We start from the raw sequence: 24,073 nt of genomic DNA, 5'->3' as shown, positions 1-24,073 counted from the left end.
ATAGAAGACACAAACTTCTGTTCCCAGTGAGATTTCCTATATTATGGTAATTTAAATTAAAAAAAGTAAAATCCTGTTCATCTGAAATGACAATGCTTTTGGTAACATTTTTTTTTTTAATTCTAAAAATTAAGTTAGCCATTCAGTTTCTATTCATGTTCATAATGATCATCCTTCAAGTTTAAATTTATGAGTAGTTGTTCTTACAAAGAAAAGTAGTTTGGGACAGATCAACCGTCAGTGATTTAGACACATTGAAACATTAGTATGAGCTAAATTTTTTTGTTTTAAATGGAGGTCAGATCTGGCCCAAGGTCACACTAATATATTGCTCACTGTCTGCTAGTGACATTTGCTGAATATTACCTTGGGCTACATTTTTAGCATTCCCTCTGGCATGCTGAGATTAGATGCGACGGTTCTTGGCCAGAATAAAACACAAGGTCGATTCCGAAGAATATAATACCGGTTTTTCCATGCAACTTTGCATTTGCTTATCTATAGTACACAGGCAGTTCATTTTAAAGCATAGGACTTATGAACCACTACTAGCACATGCTAAATCCTTCCCCTTACAGGATGCCTTCCTACATTGTTCCAGCCTATAGGACTGCCTCCTGAGCCCTCAGCGAAATCCCTGAGAGAGAAAAAAAAAAACACAGTGGAGGTCAGAATTCTCCAGCTCCTGCTATAACGTGGGTGTTTATCATCCCAGTGCCTGGGGAGGGTGATCATTTTCATCAGGAAGAAAAATTTCCCCCAAGGTAATCTGTAAAGGATGATTGGGATATATACATCTCTAAGAACTATTCAACTCTGTTGTGAGTTAAGATTTTGTAGAACACCAAACACGTATCAATTATTTATAAAAGTACCTAGAAAAAATAAGCCATTGGTAAGTTTGTAATAGGAAGAACAATTTTGAAATGTCATGAATTATGCTTAATATTTTATTTTTTTTCCTCAAGCCCTTAAAAAAATAATAACCGACCTTTGGCCTGAGAGCCAGCTCCGCTCTCATAATTACCCTGTTGCATCCACTTACCGAGATTAGAGTCAATTAGTAAGTGAAAACATACTTGAATTTTGCTCTCTGAAAGAAATGCTAGGCTTGTAACAGTCAAGCATTTTTCTCAACCAAACATATGGATCCTTACTAATTAAAATTAAGTCAAAAATCTTTAAAAACCACTAATAATCTTCAGTACAAAGGAAAGTGTCAATTTAAGAATTAAAATACAGCTACAGTTACTTTTCTTGGTAAGGCTATTGGTTCTCAGCTGCATGGCACAATAATATATACTAAATGTGAGTATATGATTTTTTTTTCAGTTATGTTTATCTAGAAAGGCACACCTAGAGGTGGGTTTAGGATCCTGATTACAGGATTGTGTTTATCAGTAACTCAGATTATCTGCAATTTTGAAAATAATGCTCTCACTCCTTGATTTAAATATCGTCTACGAATAAATACTATTAGGAGAAACTTAACCAAAGGTCAGTAAGTATACTTTTCCCTCTGTATGCAGCTTTCCGTCTGTGTAGGTATCTAGGAAATGTTACTACCTGGTGAAAGAGCCTGAGCTGTGCTACTTCAAGTCTCTATTAAATAAAGTGACTGTCAATATCTGGGTTGAAGGTACAGAGCATAGATCGTTCTTTGTATCTATTAGGAGTGCAATGAGCCATCCAAGCTAAGTCAGCAGAGAGAACATTTACTAACAAAATGATTGTAGAGACCCATTGACTTGATGGATGTCTGGGATTGTATAGAACTGAGAAGCCCCTGACGAAAGTGGTAACAGATTTGAAAGACTTTAACAGGCTTCTTTTACCCATCCTAGCATGGTTTATTAGCAGGACATAGGCTTCCTGTTTTCTCTCTTTAATGATACTGTTCTATGAACCAATGAATGTTTTCATTTGGAAAATAAGAAAGCATTGACATGTTATCTGAACTGTGGTTTCTTTAGTGATGCCAAGGGAATAAATATGCTAATTCTGTGCTTTGAGGAATGTACTGGGTAAGGCCCATTACTTCACAGATTTCAATGCATACCAGGCTCAGGTAAGAAAAGGTTAAGAGCACATACCTTGAACTATTTCATTATGCGAAAGGTTTGACTTAGAAAATGGAGAATTTCAGTGACTCTACCATATGATTTTAGATGGTGATTTTCAAATTACATTCTCCGTAGTGAAGTTTAACTCCTCATTCATTAATTATAATACTTGAGGCAATTTACCTCAAGCTATCGATTGATTATTCATAAAAAAGCAATTACTATGTAAAGTTACCACATCGATTTTGAAACATTCGCAAAATCTTACACAAATAATGCTTTTTAATAGAGGAATAAAAGACAGTCTTCTTCGTGTACACATGAATGTACAAAATCACAGTCCTTGAGGAAGTTGTATTACCATGGAGTACTAAGGCTTCTACCTCAGGAGCTACCAGCAGAAATGCCGACTGGAAAGAGTGTTCCTTGTCTTTAAAACTGGAACGAAACAACTCTCAACATTTGCAAAACATTCCTTTATTATTAGAAATAAATTATTTGTATAAAAAAAGTGCATGCGTCAACCATTGCATTTATTTTTAGCACAACCCAGGGCTTCAATCCGGTCAGCCATTACAAGAAACAGATTCATTGTCTTATACAAGTTGAACAAGGTGGGACAGGAACGGGAGTTCTCACAATCACAGAAAAATACTTACAAGAATAACATCAGACATGGTTTATTTCAACAGCATTTTTTTTTCACAAGCTAACATTAGTTTTCCTTTTGTGATTTTTTTTTTAAACTGCTTATGAGGAAGCAATATTTTAGCTTGACACTCATTGGTTGTACTGTATAAAATGTTTTGTTTTTTTTTTTCCACTCTGTTTATTGATACTTTTGGCTCATGGCTACTTTTTGTTCCTTACAAGATTGACTATTGATTTGATTGATTGTAGTCTACAGAGATCTCCAGGAGTGGGTTTTGGTGGTGTCATGTTTATTAAGATCACATACCAGATTTCTTCATATTCTACCATTTTCCTGTTTCAGATTGAATGATTGCTGTAGCTGATATATGTTGTCTTAGTAGAGGAAGCTGTTAAGACAAAGTAAGACAAATTAATAGTAGATAGTAATAAATTATTTTGCTACAATGATTTTAAAATTCACATCCTATAATCATCACTTTTATGATATTTGGTTTTTACACGTTACTTTTTAAATCATGTAGTAGGAAATCGGTGATCACAGGAATAATAATGCAGCAGCAATTTTAATCTGTAAAACCACTGGTCTTATTTATAGAGTAAGTGTTTAGCAGAAAACTAAAAATGGAAAAGTCCTAATCTCTAATAAATTTAGGTGAAATTCAATTTAAGTGTGTGTTTTGAGTAACAAAGATATACAATATGAAAAATGAAATAACACATAAATTATCTGTCCTGAAAAAGACAAAAAAACGTTTACAACCTAAGTAAAAGACATCAAGTCTTTGCGTCTGATTTGATGACCAAAAACAGGTAAGTGTAACTAGTTGTGCTTTGAGAATGAGTGTTTTCAACTTAAAAAGAAATAATGCTTTTAGACTCTAGAAGAGAACATAGTAAAATATAAAGTACATGGAATATTTGTAAATATTAAAGTAAATATGTGCATTGCCAATACATATTTATGTTCTGGTTTCAACAAAGGATACAAATGGAGATGCTTAAAAATAAAAAAGGCTCAAAGAAGGAAATAAATATTTAATTGTTCTGGTACCAACTCACTATGAAGTAAAACCTATTACTGTAGGATTATTAGAAAAATATGAATAACAAAGTATTCTAATTCAAATTTATACTCATGCCTACATTTTCAGAGAATATCAACTTAAATCCAAATAATTCCTTTGGTTTTTTGAAAGATGTGATGGAATAAATCTCTGTTCTAAATTTCAAATGTGATGTCCTATTTTTCCGTGGGATTCTGGAATGCAGAATCATAAGAGGAAAGATATGAAATGATGCTAAACATGTGTATGTTTCACTACATAATCCAATTCAGGATGAAACAGATTTTTAGAGAATTATTTAGTTCTTGAATATTAAATAAGCACATTATAAAGCTCCTCCTTTGAAACAACTGGCAATCAGACTCATTCCACTTTCATTTACATCAATATCATAATTGACCAGACAAGTTCTTACCAGAGACTGAGATCAAAGTTCACCGTCAGAAAAAAATAAATGCAGAGAGTCTAAGGAAGTGCTAAGCATACATGTTTTTTTTAATAATTTTTTTAATATTTATTTTTTCTTTGCGAGAGAGAGACAGAGCATGAGTGGGAGAGGCAGAGAGGGAGGGATACACAGAATCCGAAGCAGGCTCCAGGTTCTGAGCTGTCAGCACAGAGCCCAACGTGGGGCTCTGACTCACGAACTGTGAGATCATGACCTGAACCAAAGTCGGTCACTCAACCAACTGAGCCACTCAAGAGCCCCAAAGCATATGTGTTTTTACTATTTTTTATTTCATTGAATATTATGACATTCGTGCCCAACTTAGCTGTCATATCTGCTTCTCTCATCTCCATTGCTCACACTTCTAGGTTATCGTGGCACATGGAAAGGAAGGAGGTTTTAGACCTGGTTTTAAAATACATTCTGGGGGCGCCTGGGTGGCTCAGTCGGTTAAGCGGCCGACTTCGGCTCAGGTCATGATCTCGCGGTCTGTGAGTTCGAGCCCCGCATCGGGCTCTGTGCTGACAGTTCAGAGCCTGGGGCCTGTTTCAGATTCTGTGTCTCCCTCTCTCTGACCCTCCCCTGTTCATGCTCTGTCTCTCCCTGTCTCAAAAATAAAAACGCTAAAAAATTTTAAAAAATAAAATAAAATACATTCTGTTCCCTATAAAATGAGCTTAAAAAGATCAGTGAACCAAGTCACTAGGCCTCAGTTTCATCACTGTTCCAAAACCCACAACTTTGGGTTTTTGTGAGGATGGAGGTGAAGTGGGTTTGTGGAGAAGCGGCTGGCTGCCACGCGGGAGAATGACTATGGAATCCTACTTTCCTACTCACCCCTTCCAAAAGACTACATGTCTGTTACATTGGGTTTGGCATGAAGGGAAATACAATGATTTTCATGCTTGTGCGCTTAAATTTTTTTTATTTCTTTTTTTTTTGAAGTTTACTTATTTTTAGAGAGAGAGTGTGTGCACAAGTGGAGAAGGGAGAGAGAGAGAGGGAGAGAGAGAATCTCAGTCTCTGCACTGATGGTGCAGACGAGGGGCTCAAACTCACAAACTGCGAGATCATGATCTGAGCCGAAGTCAGATGCTTAACTGACTCAGCCACCCAGGTGCCCCTATTTCTAAATACATAATGCTCTCATATATCTCTAAATTTCCTGTAAGAAACACAAACACAGAAATCTGTACTCCAACTGTGTTTGTGAAGGACTTTCATATAGTCTTTGAAGAAAGATGAAGAAAAATTGTCATAAGACTTAGAAAAATAACCCTCAAAATGCTTGTTCAACTTCCTGTCCTCTTCAATATCCTCAACAGTAGCTAAAATATTTATCAAGTGTGTAGATAGCTGCAAAGAAAAATTATGGCCAAAATAGAGGAACAAGAGCCAAAAAGACCTTGAAGAAGATGGTATTCAGAAGATGTTAATTTAACAGAAAGTGATCTGGATCAGACCATTCAAGGACCATTCCAACTTTGAGACTCATACTTCATTTTTTGAACTCTTTGAAGTTATCTCCAGGGAAAAAGATGGTAGAATTCTACTGAGAAATGTGACTGTAATTTACAAAAGGAAAGTCATCTTAATTTTTCTAGTGGTTAGATAAAAGGCTGTGGACATGGATGATTTAGTCAACTTGAAAACAATGATGAGGGACAGAGTGTAGAAGGCAGAAGTCTTGTGAGAATCTTTATCCTGGACGTATTACAGAGTGAAATGGATCAGAGATGTACATGTGAGTTACTAGGGAGTTTTTACAGTGGCAGTGACTAAGCTTATATGACAATCGGTTTGGGGATACAGCAATAGTGAATTGCCTTCTGGACACCACGCTGTGTTCATAAGTTACAGAGAGCAGTTCCACCTCCAGCAGCAGCTGTGCTCATGAATTATTCATGAACATAGCTTAAGGAATACCATGTTAACAGCATTTGTTAATTGGGTACAGTTGATAAATTCATACAAGTCAACTTTGTTTCTAACTCCCTTCCCACACGCTTTTATGGAACAACACTTGACCTTCTTTATGAAATGTAGTACTCTGCAAATTCAGTAATTAACATGGACTCATTGGTCTCCCTTCATGCTTCACATTACTTATACTTACTCTGCATAGCTTTTGAAGCTTTAAGACCTTAATTATGTGGCCAGAATTTCTGGCATTAACAAATAATCTTTACGATGAAGTTTCTAAGTGTAATGGATTTATAGACTGCATGGACACGAAGGAAAAACGTTATCAAAAAAAATTTTTTTTAATGTTTATTTATTTTTGAGACAGAGACAGAGCATGAACAGGGGAGGGGCAGAGAACTAGGGAGACACAGAATCTGAAACAGGCTCCAGGCTCCGAGCTATCGGCGCAGAGCCCGATGCAGGGCTCGAACTCACAGACCATGAGATCATGACCTGAGCTGAAGTTGAATGCTTAACCAACTGAGCCACCCAGGCGCCCCAGAAGGAAAAGCATTATTGCATGTACATCATAAATACACTGGTAATTAGAAAAAAAAATCTCAACAGTGGAATAGTAGCCATAATTGTCAAAATCCTCCACATGTTAAAAAGAAGAAAGAGGAATGCTAAAACAGTAGTTTTCGAATTTTAAGTCTTTTCTATTAATGGCAGAGCAATCTACATTTTCAACCCAGCAATGACATGTCTACCTTGCTTATATGGTGATTTGTAGTTGACAAGATACTTTCTCATGTGTCACTATCACCTCACTGTAGTAATGGTGACTTATCACAAGTCTCATAGCAGAAAGTATGAGAATGCAGCAACATGGATACTGTTCCAGTGGATTAATTAGCCCTTGATTTGAGACCTCAGAATGGACTCCACCCATCTCAAGAGGAGCTATTTTAAATCTGAGGAGGTATGGTCCTAGTTACAGGGAGTTGAAGGACAAAGGCTTTTCCAATATTCAATTCTACTTCTAAAGACATGAGACACACATTTAGAAGAAAAGCGCTGCGTTTAAGTGATTAGCGTTATTGATACTTGTAGAGAATGTGATTTTAGAAGACTTTTGCCTCAATCAAAACCACTAGTACATGTAGTAAAGGTAATGGGAACACATGGAGTCCATGAAAGTTTCTTATGCAAGTGAACAAAGGTCAACAATGGTTACCTGGAGAGGGATTGTGAAGTTTTCATACACTGTCTCTCCTGAATGTATACACTATAATCACATCATCTGGACCCAATTTATCAAAATCCAAACTACTATACAAGATGAATATACTAAAGTCACAAAGTGCAGTTTAACCATCTTTCAGGTAACAATTGGCTTTACCTTGATTCACCTTTTGTACTTTCTTTTACCTTCCAAAAGTGAGCACCTGACTCCTCCAGAATTGTACAGGCTTACCTTCCATACAGCCCCTACATTTAAAACCTTTCATTCTTATTTCAGAGAAAATAGGGAAATGCATGCTTGCTACATAATTTCCATTTCAACATCAACAGAAAATAACAGAAGGACAACGAAACATATGAGACTTACTTCAATTATATATGGGATTAGTCTTTATCAGAGCTGGGAATATTCCTCTTCAGGGAACCTATTTATTTTTTGAAAGTGTGGAAAAAGTTTATTGACTTTTTTCTCCCACCACTTTCCAGAAGTCCGTCTGGGGTAACCAATTTTATCTCAGTGTATGTTTGGTTGTTCCCATTTGCAACCATATTATATAAAGTTTTCTGGATTATTGCTAAAAAATAAGTCTGACTACAGACGGTGATGAGTTATAGTAGGAAATGCCAACAGCTGGCCAATAGAAGTCTACTGGCATCCTACAATGAGTTTTAACTTGCTGCACTGATGCTTTCAAGGTAGAAAAACACAGGTAAAATTCTGCCCTCAAATCGCAAGCATTGAACTCTGACGTTTTTGATAGTAGTTATAGTGCATCTTTTGCTAAAAGACCAAATAGGCCCATTATTACTAAATTGCTTACCTATAATCAAAGATGATTATAACCATTTGTTACAAAAACCGATCCTTATCATGACTTCTCTTGCAGTTTCTTAAGGTTTCATGTTTGCAGAAAGGTGAATACGTGGGGAATGTTTGTGGAATTCTTACAAGGCTTCTTTATTTACAAGAAGACTAAATTTAGTTATTAGTGAGCTGAAGGCAATCTTCCCAGAAAATCTGACCAATAATTCCAAAAAGACTTGGAATTATTGTAGCCAATAAGCCTAATTGATCCATATTTATCTTTTAAGCCCATTTTTGCATGTGGGGCAATAGAGTGGACAATGTTTAGTTGCAAATCTTGATGTAAGGAAAGGCTTATAAATCTAGTGCACACTCTATGTTATTAGAATTACTAAATCAAATAAGATCCACACTTAATCTTCTCTGTATTTCATGTCAGAAGTACAGAGAATAGGGAATACAGCCCCCTGGAAGAATCTGAGAGGAAGAGAGTATTTTTGCATAGGGTTTTATCCTTCATTGTTAGATACGTATGTTGTATTTCCAAAAGACAGGAAATCTAAGGTCTAATGCAAGAACCTTAGCTTTTATCTTTTTTGATCCATCTATAGAAATGTAATATAAAGATTATATATATATTTTTAGCTATACTCAGCTATCTGGTATTTTATAATACAGATCTTCAACCTGTTTGCTACTCTTCCATAGATACCAAGATGGACCAGTTAAACTCTACTGGGTTAGCTTGGTACTGGTGTATCATAACCATGTGCTTCTTCAGGGGTGATTACACAGAAGAGGAAGGTAGGTGAGGGAAGGACAAGTGGAATGGTGGCTGCAGAAAGGATTTTCAGGGTCATGAGGCTTTCGGAGAAGAGCTCTAATTATCTTAATATGTCCAAGAAGGGGCCATTTGGGGAAAATAAGTATTAACTATAATTGAACCTAACATGCTGGCTCACTAGTTGTTTCACTTCCCTAAATACCTACATAGCATATAACTTACTTGCGTAAGATCTTTAAGCAACCAATAAACCCATAAAGAGCAACCAATATTGAACTAACAAAGATTGGAAGGTAGTTCCTAAGTGCTAAAGGGTAATTCAATAAGTGGAAGATAGTTCTAGGCTTCAGATGCTTGGTAATGCCTCACAAGGGAGACATGAGTGTCATGCTTTGAAAAAGAGATTTTGTGTGCATGGTTATGCTCTGAAGAAGGGCCACTCGCCTTAAAATCACTTGGTTCTAACCAAATGGTTCTAACTGCCATTGCGGTCTTATGGTGTGCAAGTACCATCATGCTCCTGGAACCTTGCAGCACAGTCCCCAAGACTAGAAGAAGAAGATGTTCAACGTACATCTATTAGGAAGTGCTCCCGCTCTTGACCATCGGAAAGTCTACGGATGACTTACTGTTGGTTTCAAGACTCTCACAGAGTTCGCTTTTCACTTCTCCATTTGGTCTGTCATTTCCTTTTTGGATCAGTTTGCTTTGCATGGTGGCAGCTGTCACCACAGCCTTGAAGCTCCTCTTGCGTTTTTGAACATTCTGCTCTGGATGAAAAATTATAATATAAACCTTGGGCATATACAGCATGCCCAGAGACACTGAAGCACTTAAACTCATGGAGACAGTAAGTGTTGTTGTCTGGATGTACATCTGAGGGGAGGAAAAACAGAAAGAATCAACGTCGGTAAGCCTGATATAAGATAAAGCAAATAGCACAAGCATCTTCTGTAATTATTCCAGCTTCTCTGGTCAGGGTACTCTAGAAGGTACTTATAGAAATTGCTCTTAATAATATTCAAACAATTCATTATCCCCCTCCCTGCAAGTATGGGTAAAGTTGTATTGTTTATGAAGCCTAATTCTTTAAAACAAACAAGCTGATGAAGTTTAGCTGCCTTATTAGATTATAATTAAACCTATATAAGAAAGGGAACAAAGCCATTCTGGCCAAAGATTAACATTTTATGCTACACATCCCTTCTTCAGAGAGGTTATTATAGGGCCAAGGGGTCAAGTGTAATTCTTTTAACAACAAACTTAACCTAGAAAGTTATGGTGGAAGTGAGTGGGAGTAGAATATTCCAGAACATCACTGTTGTCCACCAGTGCTTGAATAATGCTAGCATTTGCATCTTCACATCGTGACTTAATTCCAGCCATCAAACCTGATAAATCATGAGCATGCCTTAAGGGCTGATTTTTAATAGCCCCTTTAAAGTACAATTCTGGAGCATTTCTCAATGATGGCATCATATCAAAATAAACGTGGGTGCTCTTACAAAATACATAAGACACCTTCCTCCAAGATTTAAATATGTCCTTTGGGGATAGCATCCTGCATTTTGAAAATTCTCCTATGTTCATTCTTTATACTTATTCCAGTGAAATTAACTGCTCTGGTACTCTGGTAGATTCTTCTTCCTATGATCTAGAGGTCGACAAGCTGAAAAATCCAAAACTAACATCATTGCTTTTGGTTTTTTCATTATGGTATGAAAACAGACATGATAGTATTTTACTCTTTGCTTTTTTATATCTCAGGATTACTGAGTTATAACTGAAAAACAGAAACTGTGTATTTAGGGTGTACAACTTGATGTTTTGATAAACATATATACTGTGAAATGATCTTCACAATCAAGTAATTAACATATCCATCACCTCACCAAGTTACGATTTTTTTTTCTTTCATTCTTTCTTTCTAAGTTTTTGTGGTGAGGGTAGGATCTACCCTCTTAGTGAATTTCAAGTGCATACTGCAGTACTGTAAACTATAGTTGCCATGTTGCCTATAATTACTCATCTTACTCATCTTGCATAACTGAAACTGTGTGTGTTTTGACCAAGATGCCCAGAACTTACTCATCTTGCATAACTGAAACTGTGTGTTTTGACCAACATCTCTCCCCTTCCCCTCTGCCTGGCAACCACTGTTCCATCCTCTGCTTTGATGCATCTGACTATTTAAGATTCTATATAAGTGGACCATTAGTATTTGTCTTTCTGTGTCTGGCTAATTTCATGTAGCGTTATGTCCTCTAGATTCATCCACATTGATGCAAATGGCTGGATTTCCTTCTTTGTTAAGAATGAATAACATTCCACTGTAGGTATATATCACATTTTAAAAAATAAAAACCTTTCATCTACTTCCAGTTTTCATGTCCTGAGCTCAAAATAGAATTTCCCCCAAATAACTTGGAATACTGAAGCCACAAAGAGGCTCTTAGAGGGCCCCTTTTTCATATATATGATCCTCATTAATATCTGTTCACTCTAAAAATACCTCTGAAAATGTAAAGTTGTCATTGTATATCAGGCAATCCCCAGGAGCCAAACTAATTGTGTCCTTTTAAATAAAAGATCAAAAAACATTTGCCTTCAAAGGCAAGTGGCTGAATCAGTACTTCTCTCAACAGATGACAAAGCTGTGAGGTAGAGAACTGTCCAAACTATGAGGAGAACTTAGGCACCAGTACTAAGAGACTATCCCTCTGTGTGAAATCACACCATGCAGCTTACTGAGTTTACTGTTCAATCCATCTACCACTAAGGTTGTCCTTTGCCTAAGATCTCATTGTGAGTATGGAATACTCACAAGGGGATATAGATGGGTTTGTTTCAAAGTTGACTTCTTCCAAGAAGTCCTCCATGACAAATCTTAATTGTAATGTTATAATTTTTTCTTCCTTTTCTTTAAAAAATTTTTTTTAATGTTTATTTTTGAGAGAGAGAGGGGGAGAGGGAGAGAGACAGAGTGTGAGTGGGGGAGGGGCAGAGAGAAAGAGAGAATCTGAAACAGGCTCCAGGCTTCCAGGTCCAAACCCACGGACTGTGAGATCATGACCCGAGCCGAAGTTGGACGCTTAACCAACTGAGCCACCCGGGCGCCCCTATAATATTTGCTTATTTTACTTCAAAGCATTAGTGTGTTGAAAAATGAATAAAATGGAACACTTACTAATGCGCAACTATGTAATTATAACTATGTGATTTATGTGAACTTTGTGGGAAATTATATGAAATGCACAACTAGGATATAAACTTCCTTAGAGACTGTAGCCTACATTTTCCCCCTTATAAACCTCTAAGAAATATACAAGATTCTACACACAAAAGTTCCTGAGAAACTTCTCATTGTTCTTAGGTATATAACCTGATTAAGAAGATCAGGTTTACACAAGATCTGATTTACACAAATCATACAGAATATGCCTTCCAAATTTTCCCACTCCATCAAATGGACATCAGCCATGGCTACAACCCATGTTTGAAGACCTTTTAAGCAAAAAACTCAGAGTGATGGGATGAATCCAGATTCTAGGTTGGGCTCACGCACATCAGCCTCAATAGAGACGTGATTCAAATACATTCTTCAGCAAAGTGATAAATTACTATACTACATGACCTCTCTTGCCAATAAGTGAAATCCCATGTTAAATTTGAAATCCCAAAGATCTACTACAATCAAGAAGGTCCTAATAAAATGTGGATATTTGCCTTCAAGCCTCATAAATCTCCCTATGCTTTGCCACCTACTTTTTTTTTTTAATTTATTTTTGAGCAACAGAGAGAGACAGAGCACAAGCAGGGAAGGGGCAGAGAGAGAGGGAGACATAGAATCCAAAGCAGTGCTTTTCCACCTACTTTTAAGCAACTTATCATTTTCAATACTCTTAAACTTCAAAATGTTGGTTAATCCTCTCTAAATTTCTACTCATTCTCCAGTTAGCATTGCTTCAAAAAGCCTATACAGAAAATAGGCTATAGAGAGAGGACATAAAAATAGGGAAACTATATCGCCAAATGCAAACCACAGACATAAATATCCCAAAGCCACTTAAATAGGTAACCATCAGTTTTGTGTCAGTTGGACCCTGCCAAGTCAATTTAGCTTAAAAAATAAACAAGAAGCCAACAAAAAACCCCTAGAGGTCAAACAGACATGAAATGATGAGAATACTCACACTGATAAGCTGGATTCTTTTAACATGTCTTACTATGTTGGTCTTACTAAAATGTATACTACTAGCCTAAATAATACATAAATACCTTTCTATTTTGAAAGCGTTGTAAATTTTTTCTGCTACCGTACATATAAATGGTAATTTTCTTCCTTTATTCAGAATGATTTCTATAATACAGAATAAATTTAATATTGCTAAATATTAGGCAGGAAGAAGATTCTGGATGTTAGTTTCCATACTGAATATATTACTGCGGTCTACCCTTTTAGCAAACCAAAATTCTTAGTGTCCAAGCTCTCTATCAGACACTGTGCTTTGAAATTACACCAAAATGCTGATCTTACTTATGTTCTCTCTTAAAACAGCTTCTGAAAAATTTTAATGTGAGTTTACTACAGAAAAAGCATCTATACAAAACTGTACGCTAAAATCCACAACCTTACAGTGGCCTACCATTTGTTACAGCTCATTGCACTGTGAGCAAACTGTTTTTGAACTTCATCTTTGAGTATTTAATGAAATGAAAACATCAAATATACATAACCCAAAGCAACAACAGCAAAACACACAAAGAAATAAAAATGCCACCTGCTCTCATTCTAGAGAAACTCGATCTTCAACATCATGTGTTATTGGATTCCAAAAGCTACCATATTTAAGAAGCAATGGAGAAATTAGATTATAATATTGGAAATGAGCATTTGATTCCAAAAAACTCCTAGATTTTTGTATAGCTATAGAAAACTCTAATTATCTGAGCCATGTAAGAAAGGAAGACCACCACTTACAGTTTTTGTCCTTGTTTTTAAGATAAAGACATTTACAGAAAACTCTGGAGTTGCCTTGTGGGTGGGAAAAGCTGCAAGTCAGTCCACCAGGTGACCATCCAAACTCTAATATAACTTCCCTGACAATTGGACAGCTGTGTGATCTTATTTTCCTCTCTGACCTTTAATTTCTTACCTATGAAGTTGGTGGGGGGTGGGGGGAATGATACTTTTCTCATAGAAGGGTTACAGTGTGGAACGACATAATCTTTACAAAATGTCTCAGAGGTGCAAAATAGCAGCAGCTGAACAAAGATCATTTACCCTACAACTCTGAATCTAAAAGGACATTGACAAAGCATCCTTCCAGGTATACAGGATAAGAGAGGGGCCTGTGAGTCAGTTATCCAAAGCAGTTTTGTTTAGTGAATAGCTGACAGCTATGCTTTAACTATATAATGTCAAGGAAAAGGCTTTTGTAATCTTACTTCAAAGCAGGCAGAATAAAATTTTGCCCAAAAGTCAACTCTATTTGCTGATGCCAAGGCCATATTCACTGTCTGTGCTACAGTCTTAGAATAACACACTGGCTCCCTGTATCAAAGTTACAGCTCGCCAGAAAGCAGAAGGGAACAATGTTAACTTTCTATAACCAACATAAATCCATTGAGAGATGCTGACAATGGTATGGGATATGTTAATGTAGCCTTCTTTTTTCCAACTTTTTTCTATGCCCCACCTTCTGCCCCCTGTCACTCCAAAATATTAATACCTGGAGGAAAGGGAGTGTCTTTCTGTTACATCCACTGATAGCCTGTCATTTCCTCTGCCTCCACACCCCATGGACATTTTGAACCTGAAAGAGTCAGATGCACTGAAGCAGATTTAAATGATCTCAGGATAAGCCAGGGAGAACTGGTACAATGGGGCACGGTAACATGACACCTTTTTCTGGGACCTAGTATAGTAACTCTTCATTCTCTAAAGGGGTCATTTGTGCACATGCAGTGTCTACTGAATGTAGGTCATGGCCTGGAATTATTAGCAACCCCAGGAAAAATTGAGGAGGGAGGGGATTATATTACTTCAAGAAGAAGGTCAGTCTTCTGCCTGCACACACAACTCCATAGACTCAGATATCCCACCTGGTATGTTTTGAACCCCTTAGCAACTAAGGTGACCTAAAACCCAAGGCAAGTTTGTGCCATGTGATAAGAAACAGATTCATTATTTATTCCTGAATATTTCTGCCTTGGGATGGTTTAATTTCACTTTTTGCTACAGTCGGCCAGATTCTACTTGGCTGCTTTGTACAGAGTCTGGCCAGTTAGGAAGATATGTTAACACTAAAAGCCTGCCTTTCTCTGCTTTTGTTATCTTCTCCCTCATCCACGCACCCCCTCCAGAGTGCACCTGAATCCAGAAATGGATTTTCTTGTGGCACCTGGGTGGTTCAGTCATTTAAGTGTCCAACTCTTGATTTCAGCTTATTAGGTCATGTTCCGAGCCCTGCGTCTGGCTCTGTGCTGACAGTACAGAGCCTGCTTGGGATTCTCTTTCTCCCTGTCTTTCTGTCCCTCCCCCACACTCTCTCTCTCTCAAAATAAATAAATAAACATTTTTTAAAAATGGATTTTCGTCTGCTGAAAAGCAAGACTTCAGTCAATGGAGCTCAAAGTCTCATTACTGAAAGTTATTTAAAAAGAATTTTTAGGGGCACCTGCATAGTTCAGTCGGTTAAGTGTCCTCTTGATCTCGGCTCAGGTCATGATCTCACAGTTTGTGAGATTGAGCCCCATGTGGGGCTCTGCACTAATAGGATGGAGCCTGCTCGTGATTCTGTCTTCCTCTCCTAAACCCTCCCTGGCTCATTCTCATTCTCTCTCTCTCTCTCTCTCAAATAATAAATAAACTTAAAAATATTAAAAAAAAAATTAAACAGGCAAATTTACCAAGAATTTTGTAAAGGTTTGCCTTGTGGTGGTAAAAGCCCTAAATCAACCAATCCATGCAACATCCAAACACTAATAACACTGCCCTGGCAACCGGGCACAGCAAGTGCCAGAGACAAGAATCCCACTCTTCTGGCCGAGCTTGGATGCTGGTAAATGACCACCAGCCTCTATCAAACATTTTACCATTGTTTCTGTTCTGTTTTGTTCAAATACCTTGCTGGTTTCTTCTATTCAGCCAATTCTGAGGGATCTTTCTCGTCTGTGTCATTTTTATATTGACACCCCAGACCTCAGTCCTTAGGTATCTCTTTCTGTCTCTCTCCACATTGCTCTATTGATCATCATATTTGGCATTATGGCCTTAAACCAGGACTGGCTTCCTGACTGTACCACCTGCATGCAAGCCCCTTCACTCAGAAGTCCCTTCATACTTGATTGCATGCTCTGCTGTCACTGTTTTGAAATTCTTAATAATCTTTGAGCAAGTAGACCTGCATTTTCAAATTTCACCAGGTCCTACAAGTAACATAGGTAGCTCTGCCTTAACAAACCACTTACGTACTGATGAATTCCAGGATTCTCTCAGGAAATCTAATTGCCTTCTGGGTCCTCCCCTTGGATATCTGATGTATACATAAAACTAACAAGCATCCGAACCCATCCTCAACCTGCTTTTTGGGTCATGAACTAATCCAGGGGATTCCATCATGAATTTTCCAAGGGACAAAGCCCTTGAAATTGTTCCTGACTCCTCTTCTACACTCTTATTCTACCTATGAAGAATTCTGTTGATTCCATTTTCAAAATTTGTTCAGAAAGGTCATTTTCTGTTACTCCCACTGCAACTCCATTGGTCCTAGCCAACCCCATGTCTTATTTGGATTATCACTAGAGCTGTCCTATTGACTTCTCTTATTCTCTTGCTCTCTTCCATCTGATCATTGGATTGATCTTAACACAGCAGACAGAATAATCCCATTATTCACAAGTCAGGTTAAGTCACCCTACTCTCAAAACTTCATGATGACTTCCCATTGATGGTGTGCCTACAATGGCCTACAAGTTCCTCTGAACAGACCTGGCTTTACTTTTTCTCTCATGCATTCTCTTCCCACCATTCTGGCCTCCTGGCTGATCCTGGAACATACCAACCATGCTTCTGCTTTGGGGTTTTTATATTTGAAGACTTGCTCTTTCATTTACTTTAGGTCTTTCCTGAACTGTTCTTTCCAGTGACAAGTTTCCTAAACACTGGTAAATACTATAACTCCCACCCTCCACCAGAAATCCCCAGCTTTATTTTACTTCTCAGAATCTAACATTTTCTAGCACAAAAGTCTCTATATTTTACTAATTTAATTTATGTATTGTCTGTTTCCCTTAATTAGAACAAAAATTACATGAGTACAAGGATTTTTACCCATTTTGTTCACTGTATAAACTCAATACCAAGAACACTTGGTTGGCATACATTTGCATATTCTTACTCTTGATTTTGGCAGTTAAAGGAAACAACTAATGTAGTTTCAAGAAGGGATCAGTAAATCAGATTTGAAATCTGGAAAATGGAAAATTTGAGGGTTCCATCCCCTCTCAAATCAACATCTAGGCTGGGACGGCAACTCTTGGATGGTTCTTTTAAACTGTAAGTATGACAATATTGTTCTCAACAACAGACAATATAAATTAAAAGTCAGTGGTCTACATCTGGGGATATGAGAACTCTGGATTCAGCTCTGGATCCCTCTCCCATGTAAAACATTATAACTGAGGGTAATTCACTCCCGGGATTTATAAGCTTCCATAGACCTAACTTATAGAAGACAATGGATGTAAAATACTGGCACAACACCCAGCATATAGTATCAGTAAGCTATACCTATTATTGTCATAACTTAACCTTGACCCTGTCCTCCATTCATCCTCCTCCATTCCTCACACAGTAAGATTTAACAGTACTGCTCTCTCAAAATTAGCCTTACAATTTTTAACCTTTTTAAATAAAGAACACACACATGTACACACACAAGATACAGGCATAAAATACCTATTCATATGGAAATATGCCTATGCTTGTGAGAAACTCTAGGGTCAGCACATTCAAAGACTCATAGTCTAGTTTCATTCTGAGAAAAAGCACCATCCTGAGTTGTTGTGCTTCTCCTGTCAGGTAGAAATCAGTGTTGCTGACCCACCCACAAGTCAGAGACATTACCCTGTGTTTTCATTAGAGGAAAGGAACATGGGTTTGCTCTGACCCATTTGTAGTCTCTCATCACATCCCCTTTTGGTCCTGACACATGTTAAAATGATGAGTCAAATCAAAGGGCAAAGCCTATGGATGCAGAACTGAGTTGGTTCACACGTGAGGTCTGAATCCTTAACCTTGGACTTATTGGGAATGGTGGGAACGAGATGCACGTAATAATAAAGTGTCAACCAATAAGTAAGAGATTAGCTCTGCCAAGGGTAGAAAAGGACAAGTGGAAGGAAACTCATGATCCTCTAAAGAGGAAGAACAGATATTGGATTTATAATGAGTGTTTATAATTAAATATACATGATATTTAATATTGGGTTAGTAAATACAGTAATTTATTCTTTATTAAAGTCTGATAGACATGTTATAACGTAGATGTTTTCAAGTAGAGTGTTATTAAATAAAATGTAGTCTTTAATTTTCAATTATTCTACATAGTATTATTCATAGAAACATAATAAAAATAATTTCTCAAACAATGATGTTGCATTTTCTACTGTGATATATGCAAATGAATATGAGGCATCTACTTGTTGTGTGTTTATTGGCTTCTCTTTTACAGGGATTTTTCTCTTTATTTCCCTCCATGGACTCCTGTTTTCATGCTGGCTTTTATCGTTTAGCTTTTTATCATTTTGCAACAGCATGATCAGAACTGAGAATAACAGTAAGGGAGATACCTTTAATTATAATGATTTGAACAGTATCTATTTGAACAAATACAAATATAATAAATATAATATTAACAAATAAACAACAGTTTAAAACTCTTTAGAAAGAAGGGACAGGAAACAATTACTGCAAGAACAAACTTTATCTATGAACTATGTAATCACACACACACACACACACACACACATATGTTAATCCTTTGCTGGAATTTAAATTATAGGAGAAATTTATTATTTAGGTTGCATTACTGAAGGAAATTTGGTAACAGTATGGAAATAGTTCAACTATAATTTTGTAAAAGGTGCTAAATCTTGGTTCAACTAGATACTTCCCATATAAGCTTTTATAAAGCCAAAAGAATTAAATCAGACCTCAGTGCAGGAACTTTTGTGAAGACATAAGATAATATAGAAATACTATTGTTTTTTCCTAGTGATATTAATATAGTAACTAAGAACCAAGAGGAATGGTGTTATGGCTGAATTGTGTCCTCCCCAAAATTCATTTGTCAAATTCCTAACCTTAAGTGATTGTATTTGGAGATAGAATCTTTAAAGAGGTAATTAAGTTAAAATGAGGTCTTCAGGGTGGTCCCTAATTCAATCTGACTGGTGTCCTTATAAGAAGAGGAGATAAGGACACACAAATCACACCAGGGATGTGTGTGCACAGAGGAAAAGAGCAACTGAGGACACGGAAAGAAGGTGGCCATCTGAAAGCCCCTGACAGGCCTCAGAAGAAACCAGGACTGTTGACACTTTGATCTGTGACTTCTAGTCTCCAGATCTATGAGAAAATAAATTTATATTAAGCCCCCCAGTCTACGGTACTTTGTTATGGCAGCCCTAGCATGTTAACACAAGTGGAGAATTAATATCACTCAAAGAGTTCTAAAAGTTCTGTCATTATAATTAGTTTGTGCTTAACCATACTAATAACATCTCAAAGATTTCTGGTGATTAAACAGGTTAATTTAGGAACTACACAACAATTACAACCACAATAGCTATCAGTTGTTGAGGATAAGATATCAGCATTATGCCAAATATTTTATGCCTATTACTCCCTCAAAATAATTTTATTAATTCAAGAGTGGGTCTATTTTGGAGAACTTAAATACTATTATCAAAGTCACACAACTCATGAAGATAAAGCTGAGGCTTAAACTGAGGTTTGTCTCACTTGAAAGCCCATATCCTCACCACACACAATGGCTCCGATCAATACACAGAGATGTGAAAGAGCAGGAATAATATGGTTTGAATCTTCACCACATCAAATCAGAAAATCATCCTTTTTCTAATAGAGTTGGGCCAAATTTCTTAAAAATTAAGAAACTCCATTAAAGCACTTAATACCTAACTGAACATTTAGAGGTGTGGTTGTTTTTTTTTAAGACTGCTATTATCAGCCAGCTACTTTCCTCATAAGAAACTTCACTGCTGATCCTAGAAGAGCTCTTTCCTAAGATTAAAATGATCTTGTTGAACTTAACAGAACCATCAAGCTGGAAATATGAACCAAAAGAGCTGGATTAATGAATCTTTTTAAAGAGTTTGCAGTGGCCAGAGCAGAGAAGTAGCTGTTGGAACCACGACTACCAAAAGGGACAAGGATTCCCTTCCTTCAGGAGACAAATTGCAACCCACTGTTCCGGCACAGACACCACTCCATCTCACAGCCACCAGACACGGGCTACGGACAACACAGTAGGCAGACAACGGGAATCAGTTGTACGGAAGAACAGACAGCCAAGAATTAGCAAATATTTACGGAGAACCAACACTATGGAAAAGAAGCATCAAGCTCCACAAACAGAATAATAAACACCCAAGGAAATAGATTCGATAGAGTTAATACAAGAACAGTTTAGAAGTAAAAATAATTATCCTTGAAAAGTTTTGAAAGAATAATGTATCCAGAAAAAGTATCAAATCAATATCATAAAAGTTAACATTTTTATCATTAAAATTAAAATTTATATAGGTGAAGGACTTCTGATTCGGATTATGAAGGAGCAGCTATAATCAAACCAAGCCACTCACTAAGAATAACTATAAAAGAATCATAAAGTTAAAAAAATAAGAAAGAATATGTTTGGAGGCATCAGAGAAGAACCAGGGCAGCCAGGACTCAAGGGGCCAAGATCCTAGGAAGTAAAAAAAAAACAAAACACCACAAACCTTGATGTGAGCCAGGAATTCTCCACTGCTTTTATCCATAAGAAATGTGCTGATTCAATGTATGAGTGTTCGAGGGCAGAAATCTTTAGAAAGACCTTTCAGCAGTCTCATGGGGCTGGGGAGACAAAAACTGGAATTCAGGGTTACCAATGCAGCCAGACTTGAGCACCCAAGACTCCAGGGTACTACAGAGAGATGAACCTGATATTTTACACCGATTTTTTTTCTTGAGACTTTGCTGAACCCCAACAGGCTAAAAAAATCAAACATAATTCAGATTCAGAGGCTAAAAAGCTATACAGACTATGCAACCTTATCATGGTGCAAGGGAAATAAAAGTTGGAATTCAAGTCCATTAATTAGGATGGGTAATCATGAGCATCCTGGACTTTTAGCTAATATATCTGAGGAGATATCTTCCAGGATAAAAGAAAAATAAAAAATAGACAAACCCATAGAAAGACCAAAACGTAGCCTCAAATTATCCTGGTCCCAGATTATAACAAGGTGAAATGCCTCTATTTTAATTGCTGACTAATAAAGAGTTGAAGCTTCTCTGGAAGAAAAAGAAATCTATAACATCTACATTGTTTTTAATGCAGAGAGTCAGGTATTCATTTAAAGATTACCAACCAGGCATGCCAGGATACAGGAAGAAATGACCAAAACCAAGGGGGAAAAAAATCTCAGAAGGTAGTAATGATGCCACAGGTGATCTAGATACTAAACTTCTCAGACAAAAGTTTACAAAAACTTGAACATAAATATATTGAAAACAACACATAACTGGAATATGTATATTTAAAAACTGAAATATATACATATGTATTTTAAGAGTCAAAGAATGATGGGACTTTAAAATGTAATAATTGAATTTTATAGATGAGTTTTACAATGGGTCACATACAGTAGAGAACATGACTAGTGAACTGAAAGATAGCTCAGTAGAAAATGTCCATATTGAAGCAAAGAGATTATAATAAAAATTTTAAAATACAGAAAACATTATTAGAGATATATAAAAGAAGATACAAAATTTGAATGTAGATGAATTTGGGGTCCCAGAAAAGAGAGATATAGTAGGTAAAAAGAAAAAAACTTAAAGAGATAATGGTCAAGAATTTTTCAAAGACTAACAAAAGATAGTCTATTAAATTGCACAGAGGAGGGGCGCCTGGGTGGCTTGGTCGGTTAAGTGTCCAACTTTGGCTCAGGTCATTATCTCACGGTTCGTGAGTTCGAGCCCCGCGTCGGGCTCTGTGCTGACAGCTCAGAGCCTGGAGCCTGTTTCAGATTCTGTGTTTCCCTCTCTCTCTGCCCCTCCCCTGTTCATGCTCTGTCTCTCTCTGTCTCAAAGATAAATAAACGTTAAAAAAAAATTAAATTGCACAGAGGAAATTTACCACAGGACCATATTCTGGGTAGTCTTTTAACAAATTTCAAAGTTTTGATACAGAGTATGTTAATCTGGCTAACATGGAATTAGGGTAAAAGAAGAATTAGGGTAGAGATAAATAACAAAAGATACAAGAAAAGCACCGGATGATTGCAAATTAAACAACACATTTCAAAATCACTTGTAGGTCAAAGAAGAACGTACACTGAAAATTAGAAAATATTTTGCACTGAATAATAATGACGATGCAACATATCAAAAGTTGTGAGATACAGCTAAAGCAGACTTAATATATATTAGAAACAGACATGAATAGACACTTTCCCAAAGGAGGCATCTAGATGGCTAACAGGCACATGAAAATATGTTCAACATCACTCATCAGAGAAATACAAATCAAAACTACAGTGAGACACCACCTCACACCTGTCAGAATGGCTAAAATTAACAACTCAGGCAACAACAGATGTTGGTGAGGATACAGGGAAAGAGGAACACTTCAGCACTATTGGTGGGAATGCAAACTGGTGCAGCCACTCTGGAAAACAGTATGGAGGTTCGTCAAAAGATTAAAAATAAGACTACCCTCCAACCCAGCCATTGCACTACTAGGTATCTGGATAGAGGAGTGTTGATTCGAAGGGGCACATGCATCCTAATATTTATAGCAGCACTATTGACAATAGCCAAATTATGGAAAGAGCCCAAATGTCCATCAACTGATGAATGGATAAAGAAGATACACACACACACACACACACACACACACACACACACCAAGTGGAATACCACTCAGCAATCAAAAAGAATGAATCTTGCCTTTTGCAATGGCATGGATAGAACTAGAGTGTATCATGCTAAGTGAAATAAGTCAGTCAGAGAAAGGCAAATATCATATTCATTCATATGTGGAATTTAAGAACCACAACAGATGAACATAGGGGAAGGAAGAAAAAATAGGATAAAAACAGAGAGAGAGGCAAATCATATCTTGTGATAGGTAGTACCTAAGAATTTAGGAAGTGCATTTCCTTTCAGATTAGAGATCCAAGTTCTCAGGAAATGTAGTGGCAGAAACAGTTTTCCTGATATCCCATATCCTCTTCTAATCTATCGTGTCTCCCTGCTGTTTGGAAAAGAGGACAAGGGGCGCCTGGGTGGCGCAGTCAGTTGAGCGTCCGACTTCAGCCAGGTCACGATCTCGCGGTCCGTGAGTTCGAGCCCCGCGTCAGGCTCTGGGCTGATGGCTCGGAGCCTGGAGCCTGTTTCCGATTCTGTGTCTCCCTCTCTCTCTGCCCCTCCCCTGTTCATGCTCTGTCTCTCTCTGTCCCAAAAAATAAATAAATAAAAAATGTTGAAAAAAAAAATTAAAAAAAAAAAAGAAAAGAGGACAATGGTGATGAGCACCCTTCTCCAGAGAGCTGAAGAGACTAATTACAGTTGCAGAGCAGGGTCTTCACTCATCCCTTATCCATGGACTGTCTCTGAAGAGCCTGAATATTTTTTTTTATTTTTTTTAACGTTTATTTATTTTTGAGACAGAGAGAGACAGAGCACAAATGGGGGAGGGGCAGAGAGAGAGGGAGACACAGAATCGGAAACAGGCTCCAGGCTCCGAGCCATCAGCCCAGAGCCCGACGCGGGGCTCGAACTCACGGACCGCGAGATCTTGACCTGAG

At 37.2% G+C, this 24,073-nt stretch overlaps 1 protein-coding gene across 5 annotated transcripts in view; it reads right to left on the bottom strand.

Moving 5' to 3' along the window:
- Positions 1–2,520: 2,520 nt before the first annotated feature.
- The window catches only part of GRM8 (glutamate metabotropic receptor 8), a 778,872-nt gene continuing 757,319 nt past the window's right edge, over positions 2,521–24,073 (bottom strand). For 4 of the 5 annotated variants that reach the window (XM_058724417.1, XM_058724414.1, XM_058724418.1 and 1 more), the window contains 2 exons: positions 9,598–9,844; positions 2,521–3,103 (listed from right to left, as the gene is read on the bottom strand). In XM_058724417.1, coding sequence (XP_058580400.1) covers positions 3,054–3,103; positions 9,598–9,844 — 297 coding nt within the window. In that variant the 3' untranslated portion in view covers positions 2,521–3,053. Of the gene's footprint in view, positions 3,104–9,542; positions 9,845–24,073 lie in introns of all 5 variants that reach the window. The other variant, XM_058724415.1, reaches the window with a different exon arrangement.

This window comes from Neofelis nebulosa, chromosome 4, assembly GCF_028018385.1.
Source record: "Neofelis nebulosa isolate mNeoNeb1 chromosome 4, mNeoNeb1.pri, whole genome shotgun sequence".
NCBI lineage: Eukaryota > Metazoa > Chordata > Mammalia > Carnivora > Felidae > Neofelis > Neofelis nebulosa.
The sequence above is the reverse complement of the archived record's forward strand: the minus strand, read 5'-3'. Positions and strand labels throughout refer to the sequence as shown.